The sequence below is a fragment of the Eschscholzia californica genome, unplaced genomic scaffold, assembly GCF_041429995.1.
Source record: "Eschscholzia californica isolate CP2 unplaced genomic scaffold, dmEscCali1.0.p SCAF_4, whole genome shotgun sequence".
Taxonomy (NCBI): domain Eukaryota; kingdom Viridiplantae; phylum Streptophyta; class Magnoliopsida; order Ranunculales; family Papaveraceae; genus Eschscholzia; species Eschscholzia californica.
Window position 1 is genome coordinate 42,899,511 of NW_028238461.1, and position 24,767 is coordinate 42,924,277.

Sequence of the window (24,767 nt, forward strand, 5' to 3'; positions counted from 1 at the left end):
TGACCTTAGGTTGTGTTTGATATCAGGGAAACAATTCCATGGAAATACAAGAGTTTCATGGAAAGTCTTCCACGGAATTTACTTCGTAGAAATAAGAGTTCTTTCGTTTGGTAGTCATTTATTATTCCGTGGAATTACGAACTCTGTTATTTGGTTGACAACTAACTTCTACGAATATAATATTCAATTAAGAGTTTTTATTTACTCTCTATGTAGTTTAAATAATATTTTTACTTTTGCGAAAATTACATTTTCATCCTTATGTTGTCTAAATTACTTTTTTACCCTTATGTTTTCAAAATTATGTTTTCACCTTTATGTTGTAAAATTATTTAACCTTGTGTCACTTTACTAACTTAAGGGTAAGAATGTCATTTTGATATTATACGAGGGTAAAAAATGTCATTTTGACAACATAAGGGTAATTTGTCAATTTGATATTATAAAAGGGTAAGAATGTAATTTTGTCTATAAAAATCCAAAATGTCATTTGACAACTTTATAAACATGTCATTTTGTAAGAAGGACAAAAATGTCATTTGCCCAATGTATAAGTAAAAAATTTATTTTGCTAAGTTTTATGAGTAAAAATATCATTTTGAACATATATGGAGATAAATATTAGGTTTCAAGTATCCGAATATATTAAAATATTTTTATTTTGATTTTTTACTTTCCACGGAAACTAATTCCGAGGGGGGAGCAAGGAATTAAAAGTGGACTATTTCATGGAAATCGATTCCCTAGGGAATTAAAGTCATTGAATTACACTTCGTATCAAACGGTGGAAATACCTATTTCCATGGAAATTCTTTTATTTCCATGGAAATGGAAGATATCAAACACACCCTTAGTTAAAGGCAATACTATCTATGAGGATTATCTCTCTCGCAAGACAAAAAATCGTAGGAGGCGACTTCAATAAAAAAAAAAAAGTTTCTTATCCTTCTCTTCTCTCTCTCTATTTTCTGCATCCAAAAACAAAACATAAAACAAATGAATCATAGGGTTTAATTTAAAAGGAAGTTAATAATGAAAGATGATAAGATATATGACCAGTGAGTAAAAAATGGTAAAGGTTTATAAAGAGAGAGAGGGGGGGGGGGTCTTCTTCTTGGGTCGGTGAAATTCAAGATGACCAGGTCCAAAATCATTGAATTTACTAGCTTCTTTATGAGTTTTATGGAGTTGAGCTTTGAGTTCAAGAATAGAAGAAGGTACCTTCAATGTTTTTGTGTTTCTTGGGCATAATAGATGATTCTCTTAGCCATCCCAATGACTCTACTGATACCACTCACTTCTTCTTCCTTTCTTCTACTGCCATAAAAAACTAATGAGTATAAAATGAAGCGAAGCGATTATAAGTAACAAAATTGGCGTTTTTCCTGACAATTCGATTCAAAATTAGTTGAAAATTGAAACCAAGTAAGAGAGACGAAAAATTGGAAGAAGTTTTGTTGATTGAAAGATAAGTGGCAGTTGATTAAGAGTAGATACATACGTTTAGGTATATAGATTTTTTAAAAATTTAGGGTTATCTGGTTGAAGGTAGGGGTGGGAATCGGTCCGGACCGGTCGGTACCGGACTCTAACTTCATTGAACCGGTCGACTCGGACATAAACTGTTGGTGACCACCTATTTACTCGGGCGGACTCGGACGGTCACTCTCAAGAATTCTTTGTCCATTGACCGTCCAAGACCGTTTATTTTACCGGTCCAGTCGGACACTGGACGGTCTCGGTCCGGACTTTCCAATAAATTTACTTAATTCAGAACTTTACTTTTATTACCACAAACAAAATTACTTACAAATGTAGATGTTTAGCCAAGAAATCAAAAGTAAATATAAAAAAGAAAAAACACAGTTGATCATCATTTGACAAGATATAATTAAGCCATGCGCTAATGTTTGGTCTTCCAGAGGACTATATGACTATAGCCAACGATCATCATATATTCATATGTCTATAACATTCAACGATCAACTTCTAAAAATGAGGACAGTTTAGTCGGTCAACCTATTCGATCACTCGTACCGGTCGGTTAGCGGTCGGTCCTTCGACATAGAATTTTGACCGTGACCGTCCGTCAAATCTTTCGGGCCGGTCGGACACTGACCGTTATGACCATCGGGTGTCCATGGACACTTTTTATCTCGGTCGAACGGGTCGGATAGCGGTCTTCCGGATCTTTTTCCCACCCCTAGTTGAAGGAGCGTCTATGTTCTCTCTCTAGCATTGTGATACTTAGCAAGAGTCCAAAAGAGAAGAGAAAGAACGAGGAAGAAAACATGTTTTGCTTTTCCTCACTGATCCAACCCCCACAGACTACTGGAAGAACGAAGAAGGAAGAAGAGAGAAATTGAGAAAAATATTTACTTTAGGTTGTCTTTAACCAAACTAGGATCGTCTTTACAGAGATTGCCTTTAACTACTTCCAGCATTGCCTATAAAATTTCCCCTATAAAATTTCCCAAGACTCTTTTGATCATCTCATCCAAGACATTGGGAATCAAATATGGTATAGGAAAGTAATATACTACTCCTTTGATGGTATTTCCGTAATAATATTAGAACACAAGGGTATATTCACCAGACAAATTAACCAATAGAAAAAACCCACCACTAACAACGTCTCTGTTCACTCTCTTCTAGAGTTCTCTCTCTCTCTAAACGTTTCTCTCTCTAAAATATGTAGCAGCTTCAAAGCACTGAATAATAGAGAGAGAGAGAGAAGCTTCTTTCATGAACTTCATTACCACTCTAAAACCCTCTTTTGGGTTTTCCATTCTCAATCTTCCAAACCCTAGATTACAGTTTAAGAACAAAAACAATGACAAGAATCCCATTCCATTATCAAGACCAGATCGTTTCAAAAAACTCAGTCACAATAATAACTTCTCTCCGATCTCAGTTTCACGTAAACAAAAACCAATAAATCCAAAAACCCTAATAAGTAAATGTCATCAAAGATTAATAATCAATCGTTTTTTTTGTGTTTTAGCCCCAATCATACAGTGTTTAAGAATGGGTAGTTCTCTATTGAGAAAATCAAGTTCCTATTTGATTGGAGAAGTTGAAGATTCATCATTTGATGAAGAAAAGATGGAATTTTTACAGAGTGGAGGAATTGGTATGGCTCTTTTAAGTGTAACATCAACAGCAAAAGTTAAGATTAGTCCTTTTGTAACAACATTAGCAGCTAATCCAACATTTGTATCAAGTATGTTTGCTTGGGTAATTGCTCAATCAATAAAGATGTTCTTAAATTTCATTTTTGAAAGAAAATGGGATTTTAGGATTTTGTTTGCTTCAGGTGGAATGCCTTCTTCACATTCAGCACTTTGTACAGCTTTAACAACTTCAGTAGCAATTTGTCATGGTGTAGCTGATTCTCTTTTTCCAGTTTGTTTGGGTTTTAGTCTTATTGTTATGTATGATGCTATTGGAGTTCGTCGGCATGCTGGTATGCAAGCTGAGGTAAAATTAGGTTTTTGTTTGCACCATGTTCATAGTTTTTCGACGAAAAGATTGATTTTATTGTATGGGTTTTCTTTTATATTTGAATCTTTTAAGTTCTTGATAGGATATGCATTCTAGGTCTATTTCTAACTTTTAGGTTGAAGTTGAATTGGTGTTTCCTATTTAGAGTTTAGAGTTGAGGATTGGCAAAATGGACTAGTGTCTATTATTGTTTGGTTTGTGTAGGTTAAGTTGCAAATTTTGGTTCTTCTATGATATTTCATTATCTAATTAACATGTGCTGGTTAGAACTAGGTTAAGTTGTTAACCTCTAGAACAAAGAGTAGGAATTCCTTTTTAGAAGGCAAAGAGTAGGAATCACGAGCAAGGTTTGCCCCGGGAAGAATTTATCTAGGAAGCTATCTCTTATAGTTACGTTTTCCGAACATTTACTGGTTCACTTGCTAAAAGTATCTCCTTGCTGTAGAGTTATTTCCTTACTCCATATTTAATGGCTTCCACCCAAAAAAGAGATTCGTAAGGACTTCATGAGGTTGAAGGAATAAAAACGTACATTCTTATATTGGTGATGGTGAAGGGACACATTTAGGCGGTTAGAGCAAGTCCTACGTGAGCCTTCGATGGATCTGTAGAATTCTTTCTAAGTGATTTGATTTTGGTCAGTAGAAACATAACGATGATTCTGATGAAAATATATGTGTCATCTCATCCGAATTTAATTACAAGTAATTCAACAGCTGAAATTTGTTAGCTCGAGTCTTAACTGATCGATCGATCATCAAACCTTCGACTCGCATATAGCTACTCTCTTTCAGAGTGGTGGGTGGTCATGTATGCAGTGATTTTAAGACCACACTAACCCTCGGGTCAAGACGAGCTTTCTGCTTTCGGAACCAACTCCTTTGTAAGAAGATGAAAGAAATACTGTTTCCCACTTTCCCTTAACTGGTTGTATGTGGCATGTGCTTCAGTAATTTTTTTGAATTGTATGTGCTTCAGTAATTGATTCTCTTGAATATTTTCTTTGATTATAAAAGAATGAAATAAGACTCTTTATACCTGCATTTCTTACTTCCCTTCGTCCATTGCTTTATATTTTCCCAACGGCTTCCATAAGATTTATAGCTGGACATATTTCCTTTCTCCCATTATTCATTTATATTCCTGAGGTAACTTTGTCGACTTTTAGGATTGTATTTTTCAGTCTCTGCCAAATTCTAGTGCTCTCTCCCTCTCCCTCTCTCTCTCATTGAAGCCTGTAGTTTCCACACGTGTACTTAGGACACGAGATTTATCATTGAACTATTATGAACACCAGGCTGAATAGTACCTCAAATGAATCACCTCTTACGTTTTAGCGTAACGGCAGCAAGTGATTTGTGTTCAGTAGTTCCTCATATAAAATTATTGACTGTAGAGATATGGTAATATGGAGAAGAAAAAATTGGATTGTTTATGATTTTTGTTAATGGATCAATGGTTAAATATGCTCTCCTTGTAATTGATTGATATTTACATTATATAACCAATCGAAGTTATAGCTTATATTCTTCCTCATTGCAGTGAGTGAAAAGAAAGTATACCTCGAAATCACATCAGATGTCATATACTACTGCCCTTCTCTTTTTACAGCTCCATCATTTGTCTGGCTTGCCGTGTTATTGAGATATTCTTGTTTTAAGTAGGTGGTGATTAAAATTTCTTGTATCGTCTTTTCAGGTTCTAAATATGATAGTTGCAGACTTGTTTCAAGGGCATCCCATAAGCCAAAGGAAGCTTAAGGAACTTCTTGGTCATACCCCTTCACAAGTACTAGCTGGTGCAGTTCTTGGTTTTTTAGTAGCTTTCTTTTGTTGTCAAGGTTGCTTAGTTTACTCATGACTTGTTCTTCTATCTCTCTCTCTTTCATAATCTTGAAATGAGATCTGATTGAATGATCGGTTCATCAGATTCATTATATATCCATGTTAATTACTCTATTTAGGTATTGTAATCCAAACGAAAATAATATTGGCTCTGTTTATAGTGTAGTATCATTTCACTTGAATTTTTATACTTTCAGATTAACCTTCATTGACTAGCACAAACAAATTAGATTTTTTTTTTCAACACAAGTTGTTATAACTCTGTGTTCGCCTCCGAAAACTCAACCTAAGATGTCAAATTTTGGACGAGTTTTTTCCTTTTTGTTTCTTTAAAGAAAACGTCAAATTTTCGAAAGACAGGCCAACTATATGCAACAGGAGGCAGATGGTGACTTCCAACATTAGAATTGTTGCGGCTGACCAGATGGAAAAGAGCAAAAAAAATCAGAAAACTATGGCTATGCAGGTCTCGAACCTGCGACCTTCGCGTTATTAGCACGACGCTCTAACCAACTGAGCTAATAGGCCACATTTGATTTAAATTTGATTCACTAACTAAAATAGAAACAGACTTGTGGTTAATAACTTCCGGTAGCGCCTATAACAAATATTAGGCTTTTGTGAGAAATTACCCATTAAACGGAGGAGGCTTATTATTAAGTCACTTGGAAAAGATAATTTTTTTTCACAAATTTGCCCCTCTAGGGTTTTTCATGCCCAAAATTTGTCACTCAACCTCAAATTCTAGGGTTTTTCTGGTTCATCTTCTTTCACTGGACTGAGATAACTTAATTTGGGTATACTTCTGCTATAATCTAATAATGACCAGAAAAAGGGTTACTGTTCTCACCATTAATTCAATCACAACAATTTCTAAGGTACGTCGTTCACGCTCAAATCAGATTTCTCTTTACAATAATTTGTTAGAAAAATTCAAATCTTTAAATTTAGTTAAGAATATTAGTACTGCTACAGCTGAAAGATCAGATCTTTTTACTGAATCTGGTAATTCCAATGGCTTTCAAAAAGAATTTGAGCAAAACCCAAGTACGGGTCAGAGTGAAAACCCTAGTAATACTTACAGACAGAATCAAACAGATGTTTATAGAGGAAACCCTAATGAATATCAGAATAAAGAATTTTATGTGAACGGAAATGGTGGGTTTCATCAGAGTCGAAGTGATGTCTATAGAAGAAACCCTAACACGAATGAATATCAAAATAGAGAATTTCAACAGAATGGAAGTGGTTTTCATAAGGATAATCCTAGTGGATATCAGCAGAATCAAACTGATGTTCATAGAGTAAATGCGAGTGAATATCAGAATAATGTAATTCAACATAACCCTAGTGGCTTTCACAAAGATAATCCTTCTGTATTTAAGCCTAATGAAGCAGATTCTTACAGAGGAAAAAACCCTAGTGAGTATCAAAACAGAGAATTTCAGCAGAACCCAAGTGGGTTTCAGAGAGGAAATCCTACTAACTTTATCCAGTCGAATCAAGCAGATGTCTCAAGAGGAAATCACCCTAGTGAGTATCAAAATAGAGTTTTTCAGCATAATTCAAGTGGATTTCAAGGACAAAATCCTTTTCCAGTTCAGCCGAATCAAACAAATTTTTACGGTGGAAATTCAAACGGGTACAAAAAAACGGAATATCAGCATAATTCAGTTGAGTTGCAGAAGAATTCAAATGGGTATCAAAGAGAAAATGTTGGAGGTTTACAGCAGAACCCAATTGGTCAACTCGGTGTAAACACTACGCCGTTCAATCAGAACTCAAATGGGTATGGCAGAGAAAGTGTTGGAGGTCTTCAACAGAACCCAGATGGAACTCAGCGTGGGGCGAGTAATTTTCAAGCTCAATCAGTAAACAACGTAAAATCTGAAGAAACAGAAATTGAAACTTCAGAAACTAACCAGTATAAAGGTACAATTGACGAGATGGATACTTTCTGCAAGGAGGGTAAAGTGAAGGAAGCAGTGGAAGTTTTGAGCTTATTAGAGAAACAAGGTACAATCATTGATTTGCCGATATATTTTCAGTTGATTAAGGTTTGCGGGGAAGCTGAAGCTACGGAAGAGGCAAAAGCTATTCATAATCACCTCATAAGATCAATGCCCAATATGGGAGTTAGTGTGAAAAACAAAGTACTTGATATGTATTTAAAATGTGGCTCTGTATCTGATGCCTATGATTTATTTGATAACATGACGGAAAGAAACTTGACATCTTGGGATACCATGATAATTGGGCTTACAAAAAATGGACTTGGGGAAGATGCCATTGATCTGTTCACTCAGTTCAAGGAAGCAGGACTTAAACCAGACGGTCAAATGTTTTTCGGGATTTTCTCTGCTTGTACCGCCCTTTGTGACATTAGCGAAGGACTTTTGCACTTTGAAACAATGAGCAAGGTTTTCGATATTGTTCCCACAATGGATCACTATGTGTCGGTTGTGGAGATGTTAGGAAATACAGGATATATAGATGAAGCTTTGGAATTCATTGAAAGGATGCCAATGGAACCAAGTATTGATGTTTGGGAAACCTTGATGAATCTTTGCAGAACTCATGGTAACTTAGAACTTGGGGATCGTTGTGCTGAAATTGTTGAAAACTTAGACCCCTCTCGCCTAGACGATCAGTCAAAAGCTGGGTTTCTGCCAGTAAAAGCCTCAGATGTTGCAAAAGCGGAAGAGAAGAAAAAAAGTCAGAATCCTCTAGAAATTAGAAATAAGATCGTTGAGTATAGGGCCGGAGACACCTCCGGTCCTCAGAAGGACGAAGTTTACGCACAGCTGAGGAGAATGAATGCACAAATGAGAGAAGTCGGTTATGTACCTGAAACTAAATTTGTTTTACACGATATAGATGAAGAAAGTAAAGAAGAAGCCCTTCTTGCTCACAGTGAAAGATTGGCAGTCTCATATGGCCTGATATCTAGCTCTGCCCGTTCTCCGATGCGAATAATCAAGAATCTCAGAGTATGTGGGGATTGTCATAAGGCTTTGAAAATCATATCAAAGATCGTCGGGAGAGAACTCATTATCCGAGATGCCAAAAGGTTTCACCATTTCAGAAATGGGTTATGTTCATGCAATGATTACTGGTAACCGGTTAATGATAGACTCAAAGGTTTCATCTTCCGATAGGATATTTCCTAAAAATTTTGGTCGGAGCCAATTAGGTACGTATTGTTTCTTTTATGATAATCAACATGTGTCATCTTTGCACACAATTTGATTTTGTATCGTTATTTATGAGTAGAAGAACTATTTGAAACTTCAATGTATGATTAAACATGAAGGAGATCTTTGTTCAGTTAGATTTTTGTGTACTTGAAAGTGAGAAGGTATATGTAAGATCTGAATATTTGTTTGGGGGAAATTTTAATAAGGTTTAGTTAGATCAGGTTTTCGCATCTGCAGTAGTTTGAAGATTGAACTTGAAACCATATTTCAAAGTGATGAAACAAGAAAAACCCATATTTCACTTCGAACCCTGAAAGAGAAAAGTCTTAACCGGAGTGAAAATAAATTCAGATTCCTAAACGTATCTGAGCTGAAGAAAACTTTAAGTAGGGTTATTTAGACATTGACTCCCTTATATTTTAGCGATTACACCCCAAAATAAAAGTACTTGTGGCGTTTACTCCCATTCTCGAGTTTTCTGTCACGGTAAAAAAAACAAAAAAACCTGTAACTGATATTTGACAGAAAAAAAAAATCAGAAAAAGAATAGGTTTCCAAAGAAAACTCAGATATGAGTAAATTCAATTTCTTCATTTTTGTCAGCTACCCAAAATTTCGGCCAATTAGCTGGTTAAACCGATGGAGTTTTTCGGCCCCATATTTATCCAAAATTTTCGATGAAAAATGTCATCTTTCACGAAATATTTCGGTGAAAGTCACCGTTTTTTTCTTTTCGCAATGTTCTTTTTATATAATTAGATTTTTTAATTTTCAAAAAGAATATCAAACGCTTACAACTCATATGTAAATAACCTATAAATATTTGCACTTATTACATGAAAAAATACAACGACGAAAAAAAGATTAATTTTCGACAGTATGTACTTCCCGCAATAAAAAGAATCTTCCTCTAGTAGAATTTCTATCTCTCTCTGGTAGAAGCCAATCAATTAATATTGTTATGACGGTCAAGAAGCAATTTCTGTTGGAATGAAATAGGCAATTACTAATAATATTAGAAACCTTTAACAAAAAAAAAAATTTATATTAGAAACTATAGGAAGTTGTGTTGGACTAGGACTTAGAATCCTTGCCAAATTGGGATTGCTTCTATTACTATATTTATTTATAGAAACACCCTAACAAATTCTTCTCCACAATTAGAAAACTTCTCTGTTCTAGTAATTTTGAGAGTTTTAATTCCTAATTAACAATGTTTGAAGTTGGTGAATCTTCAAGTAATACGACGATGATGATTATGGAGAGGCTAATTTCTTATTCCGACGAAAAATTAGAGAAGAAAGTAGAAGAATTCAGCCAAACAGGATCACCCAAACACTTCTTATTTTGGTTCGAGAATAATATGAGAAAACTTCGTAAAAGCGGACATACTAATGACATTGCTTATTATCGCACCGTTATAGAAAGAAGTGAAGTTGATATTGATGAAGATGATCATCATCTTGACTCGACACTAAATCAAGAACACCCAGAGATTCAACAGCAAGAAGAGACGACGACCAACAAGAAGAAGAACAAGAAGAGGAAAAGAACAACAGTGGCCACAGAAGAAGCAGGGGAAGCGGCAGAGATGCCTGTAGAGATGGAACAAGTAATAATGAGACAACTCCAAGGGAGAGAGTTGTTATGGCTGGGAGATAAGATTCTTACTAAGAGTGATGTAGATCCCCATCAATCTAGGATCTTTCTCCCCCCCTGTTGTGCAAAGGGACTCGATTCATATTTGACAGAGAACGAAAAACATGAAGTTGAATCAAAGAGAGAGGAGGAAGTCGACATCAAAGACGAGGTGGAAGTTGTTTTGATGAGTGGTGATAAAAGGAAGAAGAAGAAAGCAGCAACAACAGGGAAGGGTAATACAAATATTCAGATAGGAAAGAGTGTGATGGTGGTTGATGGAGAAGGTAAAAAATGGAATGTCGACTTAAGAATATGGGCACGGGATACTTTGAATAAATATGTATTTACTAAGCGGTGGAAGGAGATGGTTGCGGCATTGAAAATGAAAGAGAGAGATAAAGTTCAACTATGGTGCTTCAGAGTAACTAAACCTGACAACAATGAACATCAGAGACTCTATTTCGCACTTAACGTCCAAACAAATCTACCAAATTAAACAAACATAGATTATTACTTCTTATTCTCATCTATTTCAATTTTTACACTTACCATTATTAGTAGTATTCCATTAATTATTCTTTTTTTTTTTTTTTTTTTTTTGTTGAGGAGTATTCCATTAATTATTCTTAGTTGATATAACATTGTTCTTTTTTAGCATATTCTTAAGTTTGGTGCTCATCTTCTCTCGTTACATTCGACTTTATCCTAATGACATGTATACAAGCTTACCCTCATCGAGAAACAACTATTATAATGAACTCAACAAAAATCTAACTTCTCCAGTCCAGCAAGATAATACCCAAAACATTGTTTCTATAAAAGGCAGAGACTCAACAAAAAACACGGTATAAAGCATGTGCATACCAATCTCACCATCAAATAGCTTGTTCAATGCAACAATATGTCCGTCCGACAAGTCCAAAACATGAATATAATCACGAACCTGAAAGGAAACAATGAACATCAGTACAACTAGTTTACTGGATACAAGCATTAATAACAGCGAACAACGTAAGTCGTGAAGAAGAGATCATACCACAGTCCCGTCCTTCGTAGAACGGTATTGCCAAATACTGTTAAAGCAGGTCGTCTTCCTACAGAAACCTGCTGTATAAAAGGCATAAGATTGTTCGGAATTCCACGGGGATCTTCACCAATCATCCCACTTAGGTGAGCCCCAACAGGGTTGAAATATCTAAGCAATATGATTCGCCATGCTGAGTCCGAACGGTGTACATCACGGCATATCACTTCCATAAAATAAAAAGCTGCATGGATCAACATTACAAGGTACTACTGTTAGAAGCAAAGTATGAGAAAATTCGACTGATAATTATTTAAAGACTTGGGTCAAGTAAAATACCATTGGAGAAGGAATTATCAAGGTTCAAATAATCAAATTACTTGGGTTAAGTTTACCTTTGTTCTTCCGTACGGGTTTGCTGCGCTCAAGGGGAACTCATCTGTGCAGGGTACTTCCTTTGGCCATCCATAAACTCTAGCCGAGGATGAAAAGACAAGCTGAAAATAGTAGAGGATCGATACAAGTTCTAAGTACAAGACTGGGCCTATGTGAATAGAACGCTGAAATATTGAACTTCCAATGTTTATTTTTACAGGTCTTAGGAAGTCTTCTCGAAGGGTGCGGGTCTCACAGTGAAGTTCCCCATGATTCTTGCTTTTGTCATGAAGTATATCATGCTCGCATATGTTAAAGTAGTTTCAAATGTCGTGAAGCTAATTCTAGATTGAGGAGTTAAAAGATCATCTCTTCCATCAACAAGATATGTTTTCTTTATATGTAAGAAAAGATGTTAGAGTACCTTTTTGCACCCGTAAGCACCCATGACTTCCAAGAGATTTACAATGCCAATAATATTGTTATTGTAGTAAAGCAACGGTTTTTGGACGCTTTCCCCGACAGCTTTTAGTCGAGCAAAGTGAATCAAAATGGTACCAAAAGGAAACAGAAAGTTTAAGAGTGAACAAGTAAAGATCCCTAATAACCACCACAGTAAGGCTTATTGACAATGCAGAAGTTTTGTCTTACAACTACATGATATACCCGAAATCTAGGAAAATAGTACTGTACCATTGAATAAGATAGGTCGTTCAGTAAAATCGATAACAACAAAGTAAAATATTTTTTATAATCCATTAAACACATCTTCGGTTAGGATTGTTTTAGTCCATTGAACAATTCTATGATTCATCAATTCAGTACACAAATAAAAACAATCAGTTTTCAAATTAACCCAACTGTCTCTTATCTTATATACCCAAACCTACACTCATCACTAAACCCTAAACTTTTTTTTTTCTATTAATCAACACCAAACCCTTTATTCGTTACGAAAAGCCAATTAAAACTAATGAATTGAATCACAATTTTTGTACTCAAGTTTATCCGAGAATTCAGCAAGCAGAAAACCCTTCACTTCTCACGATTAGAAACTACAGGAAGTCGTGTTAGCAATTTCTGTTGGAATGAAATCGGCAATTACTAATAATATTAGAAACTATAGGAAGTTGTGTTGGACTAGGACTTAGAATCCTTTTTTTTTGTTGAAATAATAGGACTTAGAATCCTTGCCAAATTGGGATTGCTTCTATTACTATATTTATAGAAACACCCTTAACAAATTCTTTTCCACAATTAGAAAACTTCTCTGTTCGAGTAATTTTGAGAATTTTAATTCCTAATTAACAATGTTTGAAGTTGGTGAATCTTCAAGTAATATGACGATGACGGTTATGGAAAGGCTAATTTCTTATTCCGACGAAAAATTAGAGAAGAAAGTAGAAGAATTCAGCCAAACAGGATCACCCAAACGCTTCTTATTTTGGTTCGAGAATAATATGAGAAAACTTCGTAAAAGCGGACATACTGATGACATTGCTTATTATCGAAGAATTATAGAAAGAAGTGAAGTTGATTTTGATGAAGATGATCTTCATCTTGACTCGACACTAAATCAAGAACACCCAGAGATTGAACAGCAAGAAGAGACGACGACCAACAAGAAGAAGAAGAAGAAGAAGAAGAAGAAGAAGAAAAAGAACAAGAAGAGGAAAAGAACAACAGTGGCCACAGAAGAAGCAGGGGAAGCGGCTGAGATGCCTGTAGAGATGGAACAAGTAATAATGAAACAACTACAAGGGAGAGAGTTGTTATGGCTGGGAGATAAGATTCTTACTAAGAGTGATGTAGATCCCCATCAATCCAGGATCTTTCTCCCCCCCTGTTGTGCAAAGGGACTCGATTCATATTTGACAGAGAACGAAAAACATGAAGTTGAATCAAAGAGAGAGGAGGAAGTCGACATCAAAGACGAGGTGGAAGTTGTTTTGATGAGTGGTGATAAAAGGAAGAAGAAGAAAGCAGCAACAACAGGGAAGGGTAATATAAATATTCAGATAGGAAAGAGTGTGACGGTGGTTGATGGAGAAGGTAAAAAATGGAAAGTCGACTTAAGAATATGGGCACGGGATACTTTGAATAAATATGTATTTACTAAGCGGTGGAAGGAGATGGTTGCGGCATTGAAAATGAAAGAGAGAGATATAGTTCAACTATGGTGCTTCAGAGCAACTAAACCTGACGACAATGAACATCAGAGACTCTGTTTCGCACTTAACCTCTGTAAGAGAGAAGAAGAAGATCAGATGGAAGAAATGGAAGAAGGAAATAAATAACAGTTTTAACTAACTCTTAAAGAGTTATGTTCTGTGTCTATCGGCACCTCCACCACTCGTGTGGTTTACTTGTGTGTCTATGAGTTAGTTTGATTTAGTTAGTTGCATGATTAGTTAGTTGTTAATCTGGTTTTTAACAACCACTTAATTGTTCCCTTTTCTGTTTTCTTTCTCTCTCTAGAATCGTTGGTAATATAAGTAAATCGTTGTAATCAAAGATGATATATGAAAGTTAATGAATTCAATCTTACTTTCTTTCATGGTAACAGAGCCCTAAGAGTTTTTTGATCAAGATCAAAATCAGGAACCCTAAAACAAATTGGGATAAATCGTTACGGCTAAAAGAAGTTGATTCTTCCGTTATCAAGGAATCGGAGAAAGCAATCTTCTCAAAATAAACTTAGGGATCTTCTTCTGAATCAAAGAATCAGAGAAACGATCTCATCAAATGGAAACTGTAGAAAAACCAATTAAAGTGTAACAAAACTAATGAATTGAATCACAATTTTTGTACTCAACTTTATCCGAGAATTCAGCAAGCAAAAAACCCTTCACTTCTCACAATTAGAAACTAAAGGAAGTCGTGTTAGGAATTAGAATCCTTGCCAAATTCGGATTGGTTTCTATTAATATTTATAGAAACACCCTAACAAATTTATCTCCACAATTAGAAGAAAAAAAAAACAGAGAACTTCTCTGTTTTTTCATCTTCTTTTGCTTTGAGAATTAGAATTTCTAATTAACAATGTTTGAAGTTGGTGAATCTTCAAGTAATATGACGATGATGATTATGAAGAGGCTAATTTCTTATTCCGACGAAAAATTAGAGAAGAAAGTAGAAGAATTCAGCCAAACAGGATCACCCAAACGCTTCTTATTTTGGTTCGAGAATAATATGAGAAAACTTCGTAAAAGCGGGCATACTAATGACATTGCTTATTATCGAAGAATTATAGAAAGAAGTGAAGTTGATATTGATGAAGATGATTTTCATCTTGACTCGACACTAAATCAAGAACACCTAAAGATGCAACAACAAGAAGAGATGACGACCAACAAGAAGAAGAAGAAGAACAAGAACAAGAAGAGGAAAAGAACAACAGTGGCCACAGAAGAAGCAGGGGAAGCGGCAGAGATGCCTGTAGAGATGGAACAAGTAATAATGAGAGAACTCCAAGGGAGAGAGTTGTTATGGTTGGGAGATAAGATTCTTACTAGGACTGATGTAGATCCCCATCAATCAAGGATCTTTCTCCCCAGCTGTTGTGAAGATGGATTCGATTCATATTTGACAGAGAACGAAAAACAAGAAGTTGAATCAAAGAGAGAGGAGGAAGTCGACATCAAAGACGAGGTGGAAATCGTTTTGATGAGCGATAAAGAGAAGAAGAAGAAGAAAGCATCAACAGCAGGAGGGAAGGGTGATAAAAACATTGCAAAAGGAAAGAGAGTGATGGTGGTTGATGGAGAAGGTAAAAAATGGTATTTCGACTTAAGAAAATGGACACTGGGTAGTTCGAAAAAACATCTACTTACTAATGGGTGGAAGGAGATGGTTGCGGCATCGGAGATGAAAGAGAGCGATAAAATTCAACTATGGTGCTTCAGAGGAACTCTCCCGCACAACAATGAACATCAGAGACTCTGTTTCGCACTTAACCTCCAAACAAATCTACCAAATTAAACAAAAATAGATTATTATTTCTTATTTTCATCTATTTCAATTTTTACACTTACAATTCTTAGTAGTAGTATTCCATTAATTATTCTTAGTTGATATAACATCGTTCTTTTTTAGCATATTCTTAAGTTTGGTGCATATCTTCTCTCGTTATATTCGACTCTATCCTAATTACATGTACTTACCCTCATCGAGTAACAACTATTATAATGAACTCAATAAAAATCTAACTTCTTCAGCAAGGTAATACCCAAAAACATTGTTTCTACGCAAGGCAGAGAGACTCAGGCAAAAAACACCGTTTACTGGACTATTATAGAGTGGTATGAAGTTAAAAAGAGAGAGTGAATCATCGATGATTTATTCTCGATGCAGCTAATACAGGTGTTGAGATACATAATAAATAAATAAAAACTTATGTCTTTTGAGTTCGATGTAGCGGAATGTATCCACATATTCATTCTTCTACTTAGCCCAAACAACAACGTATATCTCCCACTGAGCACTCCTGTATAGCTCCGTCCTTTTTGCAAGTGAAGTTCGACGTTCCATGACTGCTGGGTCTTCATCCAACAATGAACTTAACAGATTTATCTGCAAATAATTTTACACCCTTCAAAAACATTTATTCGGGGCATTTGATTTAAATTAAGCAAGGGACTAGCTATAATTTCCAATATTTACCTCCTTTTCGCTTAACCGGTGCAGAAATAGTCAAGAAGGCTTCGTTTCGCTTCGCGTACTTGGCAATAAAATATAGACTTTGGAATCGAGTTCCGCCAGCTCCCGCAAACCATATTGACATAAGATTTTATCCACAGAAAATCTCATTGGTACAGGGAGCAAGTGAAATCTGGTGTAAATAAGACGGGCGAGTGTGTACGAGGTATGTACTAACCTACTCGTCTGAGATACGAATCTTTGTATCTATCGGAAATTGAATGTGTTCGGTTTCAGCCCTTCTCGATGTCTTGAGGAAGCTTTCGGAAGAATTCAACAATTAGATAACTGCACTCCAGATCCAGAAGTTTAAGAATTGCTTTCCTTCTTCATTCTGTCTAGTGATTCGCAAGTTGCATTTCTTACCTCGATCCTGAGGCTGGGATGTTGTTTTAGTTCCTATATTTATTAAAGTAGGGTTTTTGACTGTCGGAATGGATAATCGGACACTTCAACATAACATGATATGTTCAATTAGAGAGCATTTTCTACAAACCACTGCTCATAATTCATAATAATGTTTACATAACGGGAAACTGGAGCTGTAACGGTCCATGGTAGTCAGTGTTATAAGTGATTCAGTCAAAAACAAACCTCACAACGGCTTTCCAATCGAAAGGGATAACTGTTGAAAAATGGTCAAAATAACGCTAAAACCGCCATTTTAATAATGTAATGGTCCCTATTTTTATCCTATCACTCAACAATATGAAGCCGGTTATTTCCGGTGAGAAATTGGGTTAACGTAAGTCGGGACATAAGGCATCTGCCGTATAAAAAAAGTTAGGGACATATTGGCTATGGCGAAACTTATCACTGTCTCCTTGACAGACTTGTGAACGAGCGGACCTGCTATGATGACAGCAGAAACTATTGAACATGAACTTATCTACCAGTTTCGATATCTACACAGTAAGGACGTGGCATATATATTAGTGGGACGAGGGCAAAGCGGAGAGATGCCCCTATGTGTACATTTTCTTGTCTTAGTTATTAACCCCTTGTTGGGTTACTTACACTTTCTACTTTTACAGCACACACAACATAAGGTTAACCTTGAGCGGCATTTATGGTCCTAACATGATAGTGTAAAGCACCCGCTCCAATTTTTTGTCCATCATTATCGAGTCGAATTCTTCCAATGCTATTGAATTCTTCCAGCGTCCACAACAAAAGAAAAAAAAACCATTGTGGTATATGTTTCAAACTGAGAGAATAAGACAGTAAGAGAGGAACACCAAACGACCCAATTTTCTTTATGATATTTTTGTTGAGTTTGGTTACAAATGAGATCACTTTTATACTCAAACCCAAATTGTGAAGACAAAAAAACAGAGTAGTTTGGATGCTTTTATGCCAAGTAAGAAATCGTACTATATTAAATCTAGATTCCCTCACTCTATATATCTATATACGGGAATATGCTCAAAACTTCATCAATCTGAAGTAGTATCAGGAGATCCATATCCCCAAGGGTTCTTGCTAGCCCAATTCCACTGATCCCTGCACATCTCGTCGATCCCATATTTCGCCCTGAAATGCCATGATTTTACATCAATATTTGAAACATAATGTAGAAGTTGTGTTATAATTGGGAATCTAAGAACTGGTACCGACTAGGTTTGTTGCAGTATTCCCACTCTACCACAATAAGCAAGTAAACGGCGACGAAAGTGAATAGGGCCCATTCCAACATTAAACAAGGGTATGTCAAAAATATCATTACGAGGAAGATCTTTTTATACAACATCACAATACCCCTGACGCGAGCTCAAGTGGATGACCATCTGTTTTCTTTGCCTTTCCAACTCTTACTAAAATTTTACTTTCTCAAGAAAACAAGAAATTGAGATCGACTATCATTTCCTACATTCATAAACTACGTAATCTATCCAACTTAGAATCTAAGTAGACAAATGAGTTCAAGATTCGGACTTACTTCCATTTCAGCTCTTGCTCTGCTTTATCTGTTGATGCATAAACTATTTCAGCATCACCAGGTCGCCTTCCAGCAATAACCAGAGGGATTTCCTGTCAAAAAGCAAAAGAACTTCAGATGAGAAACCAAGCTAGGAAAACTAAATATTACATAAATTACATTCTTGGCAAGGAAAAATGCTGCTAAAATTACATGAAAAGTGGCATTTATATAGAAGGCGAAACCGCAAAAGTAAACTATTATGAAGAATAATTACCTTTCCAGAAGCCTTCTCAAAGGCTGAAACCATCTCTAATACTGAGGTTCCTTTACCAGTTCCTAGGTTATACACTTCACAGCCTGGTAGATACAAAGTAACCACTCATCAATGCCAAAACTAGCTGAAAAATGTGTTGGTTTTTTACTTCAAAATATAAAAAAGAAAAGAAAGGAAAAGTACTTTCAAAGCAGTGCTTAAAAAGAGTCTCACAACGGAGATAAAGTCCATTCTCTGTCATCTGAAAAACCGCAATTTCTTTGTTCTTGTGATTACCATTTTAATACAAAAAGAAAGACCGTCATAATGACATTGTACTATTTTATTCTTATGGATGTTTCTCTATGATAACCAGTTTTGAGATAAAAACTGTTACAGCGGTCGTTTTTTATATTATAACTCATGAGTAATTACGCAAGCTTTACTGTTGTTATAATAACATTGGTATAAAGTATGTGCATACCAATTTCACCATCAAATAGCTTGTTTAATGCAACAATATGTCCGTCTGACAAGTCCATAACATGAATATAATCACGAACCTGAAAAGGAAACAATGAACATCAGTACAACTAGTTTACTGGATACAAGCATTAATAACAGCGAACAACTTAAGTCGTGAAGAAGATATCATACCCCAGTCCCGTCCTTCGTAGAATAGTCATTGCCAAATACTGTTAAAGCAGGTCGTCTTCCTACAGCAACCTGCTGTATAAATGGCATAAGATTGTTCGGAATTCCATGGGGATCTTCACCAATTATCCCACTTGGGTGAGCTCCAACAGGGTTGAAATATCTAAGTAATATGATTTGCCACGCTGAGTCTGAACGGTGTACGTCACGGCATATCTCTTCAATAAAAAGCTGCATGGATCAATATTACAAGGTACTGTTGTTAGAAGCGAAGTATATGGAAAATCCGACAGCTAATTTCTTTAAGACTTCAATTAAGTACAATACCATTAGAGAAGGAATTCTTAAGGTTCAAATACATCAAATTACTCTGATTAAGTTTACCTTTGTTCTTCCATAGGGATTTGCTGCGCTCAAGGGAAACTCTTCTGTGCAGGGTACTTCCTTTGGCCATCCATAAACTGTAGCGGATGATGAAAAGACAAGCTGAAAAGAGTAGCGCATCAATACAGATAGTAGGAACAAGACTGGGACTATGTGAATACAAGACTGCAATGTTGAATTTCCAATGTTTATTTTACACGTCTTGGGAAGTCACCTCAAAGTGTTTGGGCTTTGCTTTTGTCAAAAAGTATATCGTGCTTGCATATGTTAAAGTAGTTTCAAATGTCGTGAAGCTAATTCTAGATTGAGGAGTTAAAGAACATCTCTTCCATCAACAAGATATGTTTTCTCTATCTGTAAGAAAAGATGAGGCGAGTACCTTTTTACATCCATATGCACCCATGACTTCCAAGAGATTTACGGTGCCAATAATATTGTTATTGTAGTAAAGCAACGGTTTTTGAACGCTTTCCCCGACAGCTTTAAGTCCAGCAAAGTGAATTACAGCGTCAAAACTGGTACCAAAAGGACACAGAAAGTTCAAGAGTGATAGAGAAACAAGTAAAGATGATACCGTACATGATAAATCCAACAAAAGACAATATTAAAGAAATCCAGGAAAATAGTACTTAGCGATTGGAACGATAGGTCATTCTGTAAAATCGAGAAGAACAAAATATAAGTTTTTTTATCAGTACAGACACTGACGACATTCAACTTTTTGGGTATATGATGGGTAGAATTATAAGTTGCCGGGCATCAAGTAATATTTGTCAAGCCCATCAAAGACTTACTTGGTTGAAGCAAACACCTTCTCCAGAGCTGGTTTATCGCGAAGGTCAATCTGCAGAAAAATGGAAAAGAGATTTGGTCATCCTCAAAAGTGGAAACATAGATGTTTGTAAAGTTTATTGGCTTTAAAAATGCTGGTTAAAACATGTCGGTCGGAATGTTGATGCCATTACTTGGAGCTAAAATTGGACTTCATCCAACTAACTTGTAAGTTGTAATCACTAGGCATCAACATTGTTGGTTCCTTAAATATGTTGCTTTCCAGCTGATCTATAGGACTGTAGTCATCAAACCAAACTCCGACACTCGAATCAGTTGTACTGACTAAGTATCATGTGGACCCCACATCACTTCGAGACAACATGTAGTGTTTAATCGAAGCCAGGGACACTGGGCACTTATCCCTTAAACACAGAGATGTATCAAAATCCATTAAACCCATCTTCGATTGGGATAAGCAAGATTCGAAGTCAAAACCGACAAAAATCATGATTTATGTTGTCAAATTCCATACATATAACTTGGGAGAAGCTACGTAGAGAGATGTACCAAGTACTAAATTTATTGGGCAACATTAGGTTTATAAACATGCTGTTTGAGCTGACATATTTCACCAATTAGATGTTGTTCACAAGAAAGTCATCTCAACCAAAATTCCCTAACCTGAATTATAATTCGTAACTATAGGATGTGTGGTGCTAGAGGTTTCGGAATGAACTTATATTAGGGTATAAATAGTGAAACATAACAGATATACAAAACTAGATCTTGATTAGAAAATGAACAAAAAGGAAGAAAGATTATACCAATCTTAAGAGTCTAACTATTTAACATTAGGGCACATGCTCAGATAACCCAATTTCATCAGCACCCTTAAGAATATTTTAGTCATTGTATCATTTGACACAGACTGGCATTTCTATTATAAACAAAAAAACCTATTCAATGCATACATTCAACTCGAAATTTCCACTTCACTAGACAAATAGAAAAAAAAGGAATCAATTTGTGAAATTAGCCCAACTACCTGTTATAGTATACCCAAACGTACATTCATCAGCAAACCCTAATCTTTTTTTTCCATTAATCAACACCAAATCCTCAATTTGTTATCAAAAGCAAATTAAAGTGTAATAAAACTGATGGGCTTGAACTTAAATTCTGTACTCAAGTATGAGAATTCAGTAAGCAGAAAACCCTAAATTTCTCACAAACAAAAAGGAAAGAAAAAAACTCAATTGAAGTAACTATCTTCTTCATCGAACACACAATCAGAGAACAAATCATAAAATTCTCACTTTTCAAAATTAATCCAACCTATCATCTCTACTATCTCTATTATACATCAAAACCTAAAATTTCACCAAATAATCAACAACAAATCCCCAATTAAACGAATTTAGTCAATAACGAATAAAAATCACAACTATGAAAATGAATTATGACCTACAAATAATCAAATTAATGAAAAAAAAATCATGAAATCAAGAAGAATAAAAGAAACAAAAAATAAGTTTGTTTGTTTGTTTACCTGATGAAAAAGGAGATTTTGGCCAAATTCACCAGCCAATTGTATAACTCTTTGGATAGCAACAAAAGAGGCGTTATCAAGATTATCAACAACAACAACTTTAAATCCACTTAACAAGAGTTGAAGAGCTGTATGACTACCAATATAACCGGCACCACCTGTAACTAAGATGTTCTTTGCCATGGTCATAGACCTTAGAGAGAGAAAAAACTGAAAGAGAAAGTTTGTAACAGACTATACAGAAAGATATAGAGAGAGAGAGAGAGAGTTGAGTTTGTTATTAATAGATAGTTAGGGTCCAAGAATGGAACGGAAAGATTTGGTTGGAGTTTTAGAGAGAGAAAGAGAGTAATTGTTTATTTATTGAATAAGAAGAAGAAGAAAGAGGAATATAACGCTGGAGGAGACAACCAAGAAAAAAAAAAAAAAGGTAACAGAAGAAGAATATGACTTAAACAATTTCATTTATTTTTTTTTATTTTTTTTTTGTTGAACTAATTTCATTTATTATTTATTTTTCATTTCTTTTTTCCAACCGCTTCCTTCATTAAAAAGGTAACTAAAAAAGTATTACACGTGTCATATATAGCTGTTTTAGCTGACGTCATATATATTACCACGTGGAACTGTGATTGTTAGAAGAAGAAGAGAGACACATGGAGAAGTTTCTCCGAGTTTGTTAATTGAGTCGGGCTACTCCGAGGTAGGGTCAAAGGTGTCAACTAAGATGTGCTATCCAAGCTTGTAGTCAATTGTGGCATGCTCTTTTTTTTGGTGTAAAAATAATAAGTACTAGTTGACTATTCTAATAGAGTTCCCAAATCATGTCAAAAACATTTGAGATAAACTTTACAAAATGGCTCGACGACAACAACGGTTAGTCCAGTTAGCTAGTAAGTGCGTATATTCTGTAATGCAGAAATCCTAGATTTGATTTCATGAAAGTGCAAATCGTATTTCGACAGTTATCGTACTTATCATATCGTATCGATGTGTCAATGTCTTTGTAATAATTATTGTATTCAATATCAAAAGCGTTGTTATATTTTAAATATTCATGCACAAAATTTGGGAGTTATATTTGACTTAAGAAGCATTCATATTTTGGGCCTAAAAATGGACTTTTTTTTTAATTATCTTCTAATCTTCATATCCTCATTTTTCTCTTATTATTTCCTTCTTACTATCCCTCTCTCTCCCACACAGTTTCGTGCAAAGAGAAGTGTTCTCTTCACCATAATCATATTGAGAATTTCTGGTGAAACCTCCTTCGAGGGCTTCGTGGCTAGTCAGTCATGAAATGTTTCATGATCGACTAGCTACAAACATTTCGTGGTCGGACGATCACGACGTCTGAAGCCTCAAGGAGGGTTTCCGAAACATTCCTCGAGTTTTAAGGTTTAGGGAGCGAGAGAGACACAATGATATAGAGAGAAAGATAAAGACATATACAACGACAGAGAGAGGCACACACACAGTGAGAGAAAGGAGGAAAGAGCGAGAAAGAGACGTTGAGAGAGAGAGAGAGGTTGGGTAACAGAGAGAGACATACAGAGACAAAAAACGAGAGACAGACAATGAAAAAGACAAACAATGAGTGATGGAAAGGGAAAGAGAGCAAGAGACAGACATTAAGAGTGGGATATAAAAAGAAAGATAAATACTGAGAGGGACAATGAGTGAGGGAGAAAGAAAGAGAGACCATGAGAGTGCGAGAAAGAGAGCGAGAGAGATGGTGAGTGAGGGAGATTGAAAGAATGCAAGAGATACATAATAGTGAGAAAAAGAGAGGGAGAGAGAAAGTGAGGTGGTGGAGAAAAGGAGAAGATGTAAGAGAGGGATAGACTTAGCTTTTAGTTTCCAGAAACTTTTTGGGATGCCTCAACGCCACGATTTTCACAAAATTACAGTAGTATCAATATAGGAGAAGATGTAGAAGGGTATATAAGAAGGATTTTGGTTAGAAAGAAAAATGTTAGTTAGAATACAACAAGACAACTCGACATTAAGCTTTTTTTACATAATAGAAATTGATATCCCTTACCAATAAATTTCCAGAGAAAAAATGTAATTTTACTCGAATTTGATTTCTGTAAACTAGTAAATGTAAATCTGTTTCAATATCTTTACATTTACTTTATGCTAGAAACATTTGGTTTTATTTCGGCATCATAACTGATAATAATAACGTTGTTAGTATGAAACAATGGATTGCATCTTGGTTTTCTAGCATGCATTCTTCAGTCCAAGTAAATACTACTCTTTTCTCTGCAATATTATGGCATATATGGAAGCACAAGTGTACATACGTGTTTGAAGGTACTTTTGCCTCGCCTCAAACCACAATTATCAATATACAACAAACCATTTACTTGACAGGTCTTTATCTTTTCCCTACTAAAGAACTTCCATCAAGACACTCCATACCTTAACACAATCTATGGCAACCACCACCACCATATTATGTTAAAATCAATGTGGATATTTCTTATATCAAAGTGGGGCAGTCTGCGGCTATAGGATTAGTGATTCATGATCCACATGCTAACTTTTTTATTGCCAAAACAGAATCAATCCTATGCAGATCCAGTGAAGAAGGAGAGTGTCGAGCACTCTTGCTTGCCCTAGAATGGGCACTTCAGCTCCAGCTTTCAAAGGTTATTATCGAAGACGATTCCAAGGACGTGATTGAAGCAGTCAACTCATATCATAACTCATGCAGCTGGATGACGCGAGCTTCCATTTCTGAGATGTTGGAGGTGAAAAATATGTTTGTACAGGTTAAGTTTGTTTGGATAGCTAGAAACTCAAATAAGGTGGCTGATGTTTTAGCTCGCACAGCCCGAGCAAATGAACTTTATGCTACTTGGAGGACTGTTCCAAGTTTTTTGAGTTCTTTTTATAAGAACAATACTTTTGTTAACCCTCTTGTTTAAATCAATGGAATTC

At 35.6% G+C, this 24,767-nt stretch overlaps 2 protein-coding genes, 1 non-coding gene and 2 pseudogenes across 5 annotated transcripts; 2 read left to right on the top strand and 3 right to left on the bottom strand.

Annotated features, from left to right (window-relative positions):
* Positions 1-2,615: 2,615 nt before the first annotated feature.
* Positions 2,616-5,530, top strand: LOC147544871 (Acid phosphatase/vanadium-dependent haloperoxidase-related protein). Of its 2 annotated transcripts, XM_086637193.1 has the most exons (3): positions 2,628-3,223; positions 3,317-3,480; positions 5,203-5,530. In XM_086637193.1, exons 1-3 carry the CDS (start codon positions 2,746-2,748, stop codon positions 5,362-5,364), a joined length of 804 nt encoding a protein of 267 aa, XP_086493319.1. In that variant the 5' UTR covers positions 2,628-2,745; the 3' UTR covers positions 5,365-5,530. The 2 variants fall into 2 exon arrangements, with proteins under 2 accessions (XP_086493318.1, XP_086493319.1); XM_086637192.1 differs by having other exon boundaries at positions 2,616-3,480.
* Positions 5,531-5,802: 272 nt separating this feature from the next.
* On the bottom strand, positions 5,803-5,877 carry TRNAI-AAU (transfer RNA isoleucine (anticodon AAU)). Its single transcript has one exon. It is a non-coding gene; the product is annotated as a tRNA-Ile (tRNA).
* A 107-nt stretch (positions 5,878-5,984) lies between these two features.
* Positions 5,985-8,760, top strand: LOC147544873 (pentatricopeptide repeat-containing protein At4g32450, mitochondrial pseudogene; annotated as a pseudogene). Its single transcript, XR_015223771.1, has one exon. The product of XR_015223771.1 is annotated as a pentatricopeptide repeat-containing protein At4g32450, mitochondrial pseudogene (transcript).
* Positions 8,761-10,934: 2,174 nt separating this feature from the next.
* On the bottom strand, positions 10,935-12,481 carry LOC147544874 (UDP-glucose 4-epimerase 2-like; annotated as a pseudogene).
* Positions 12,482-17,514: 5,033 nt separating this feature from the next.
* On the bottom strand, positions 17,515-23,927 carry LOC147544875 (UDP-glucose 4-epimerase GEPI48-like). Its single transcript, XM_086635243.1, has 9 exons — positions 21,819-23,927; positions 20,290-20,339; positions 19,875-20,010; positions 19,496-19,597; positions 19,115-19,342; positions 18,942-19,020; positions 18,479-18,561; positions 18,223-18,314; positions 17,515-17,816 (listed from the first exon to the last, which is right to left on the bottom strand). The coding sequence occupies exons 1-9, from the start codon at positions 22,005-22,007 to the stop codon at positions 17,720-17,722; spliced, it is 1,056 nt and encodes a 351-aa protein (XP_086491369.1). The 5' UTR covers positions 22,008-23,927; the 3' UTR covers positions 17,515-17,719.
* Positions 23,928-24,767: the final 840 nt, after the last annotated feature.

Excerpts from the sequence above, each read along its gene's own strand:
- LOC147544871 (XM_086637192.1), top strand. The coding sequence starts at position 2,746 with ATGAACTTCATTACCACTCTAAAACCCTCTTTTGGGTTTTCCATTCTC. Across the intron at positions 3,481-5,202 it reads ATGCTGGTATGCAAGCTGAG|GTTCTAAATATGATAGTTGC; the intron begins GTAAAATTAGGT and ends TCGTCTTTTCAG.
- LOC147544875 (XM_086635243.1), bottom strand. The coding sequence starts at position 22,007 with ATGACCATGGCAAAGAACATCTTAGTTACAGGTGGTGCCGGTTATATT. Across the intron at positions 18,562-18,941 it reads GCTATTTGATGGTGAAATTG|GCTGTGAAGTGTATAACCTA; the intron begins GTATGCACATAC and ends TGTATCTACCAG. Across the intron at positions 17,817-18,222 it reads GAGCAAGAGCTGAAATGGAA|GGCGAAATATGGGATCGACG; the intron begins GTAAGTCCGAAT and ends ATGGCATTTCAG.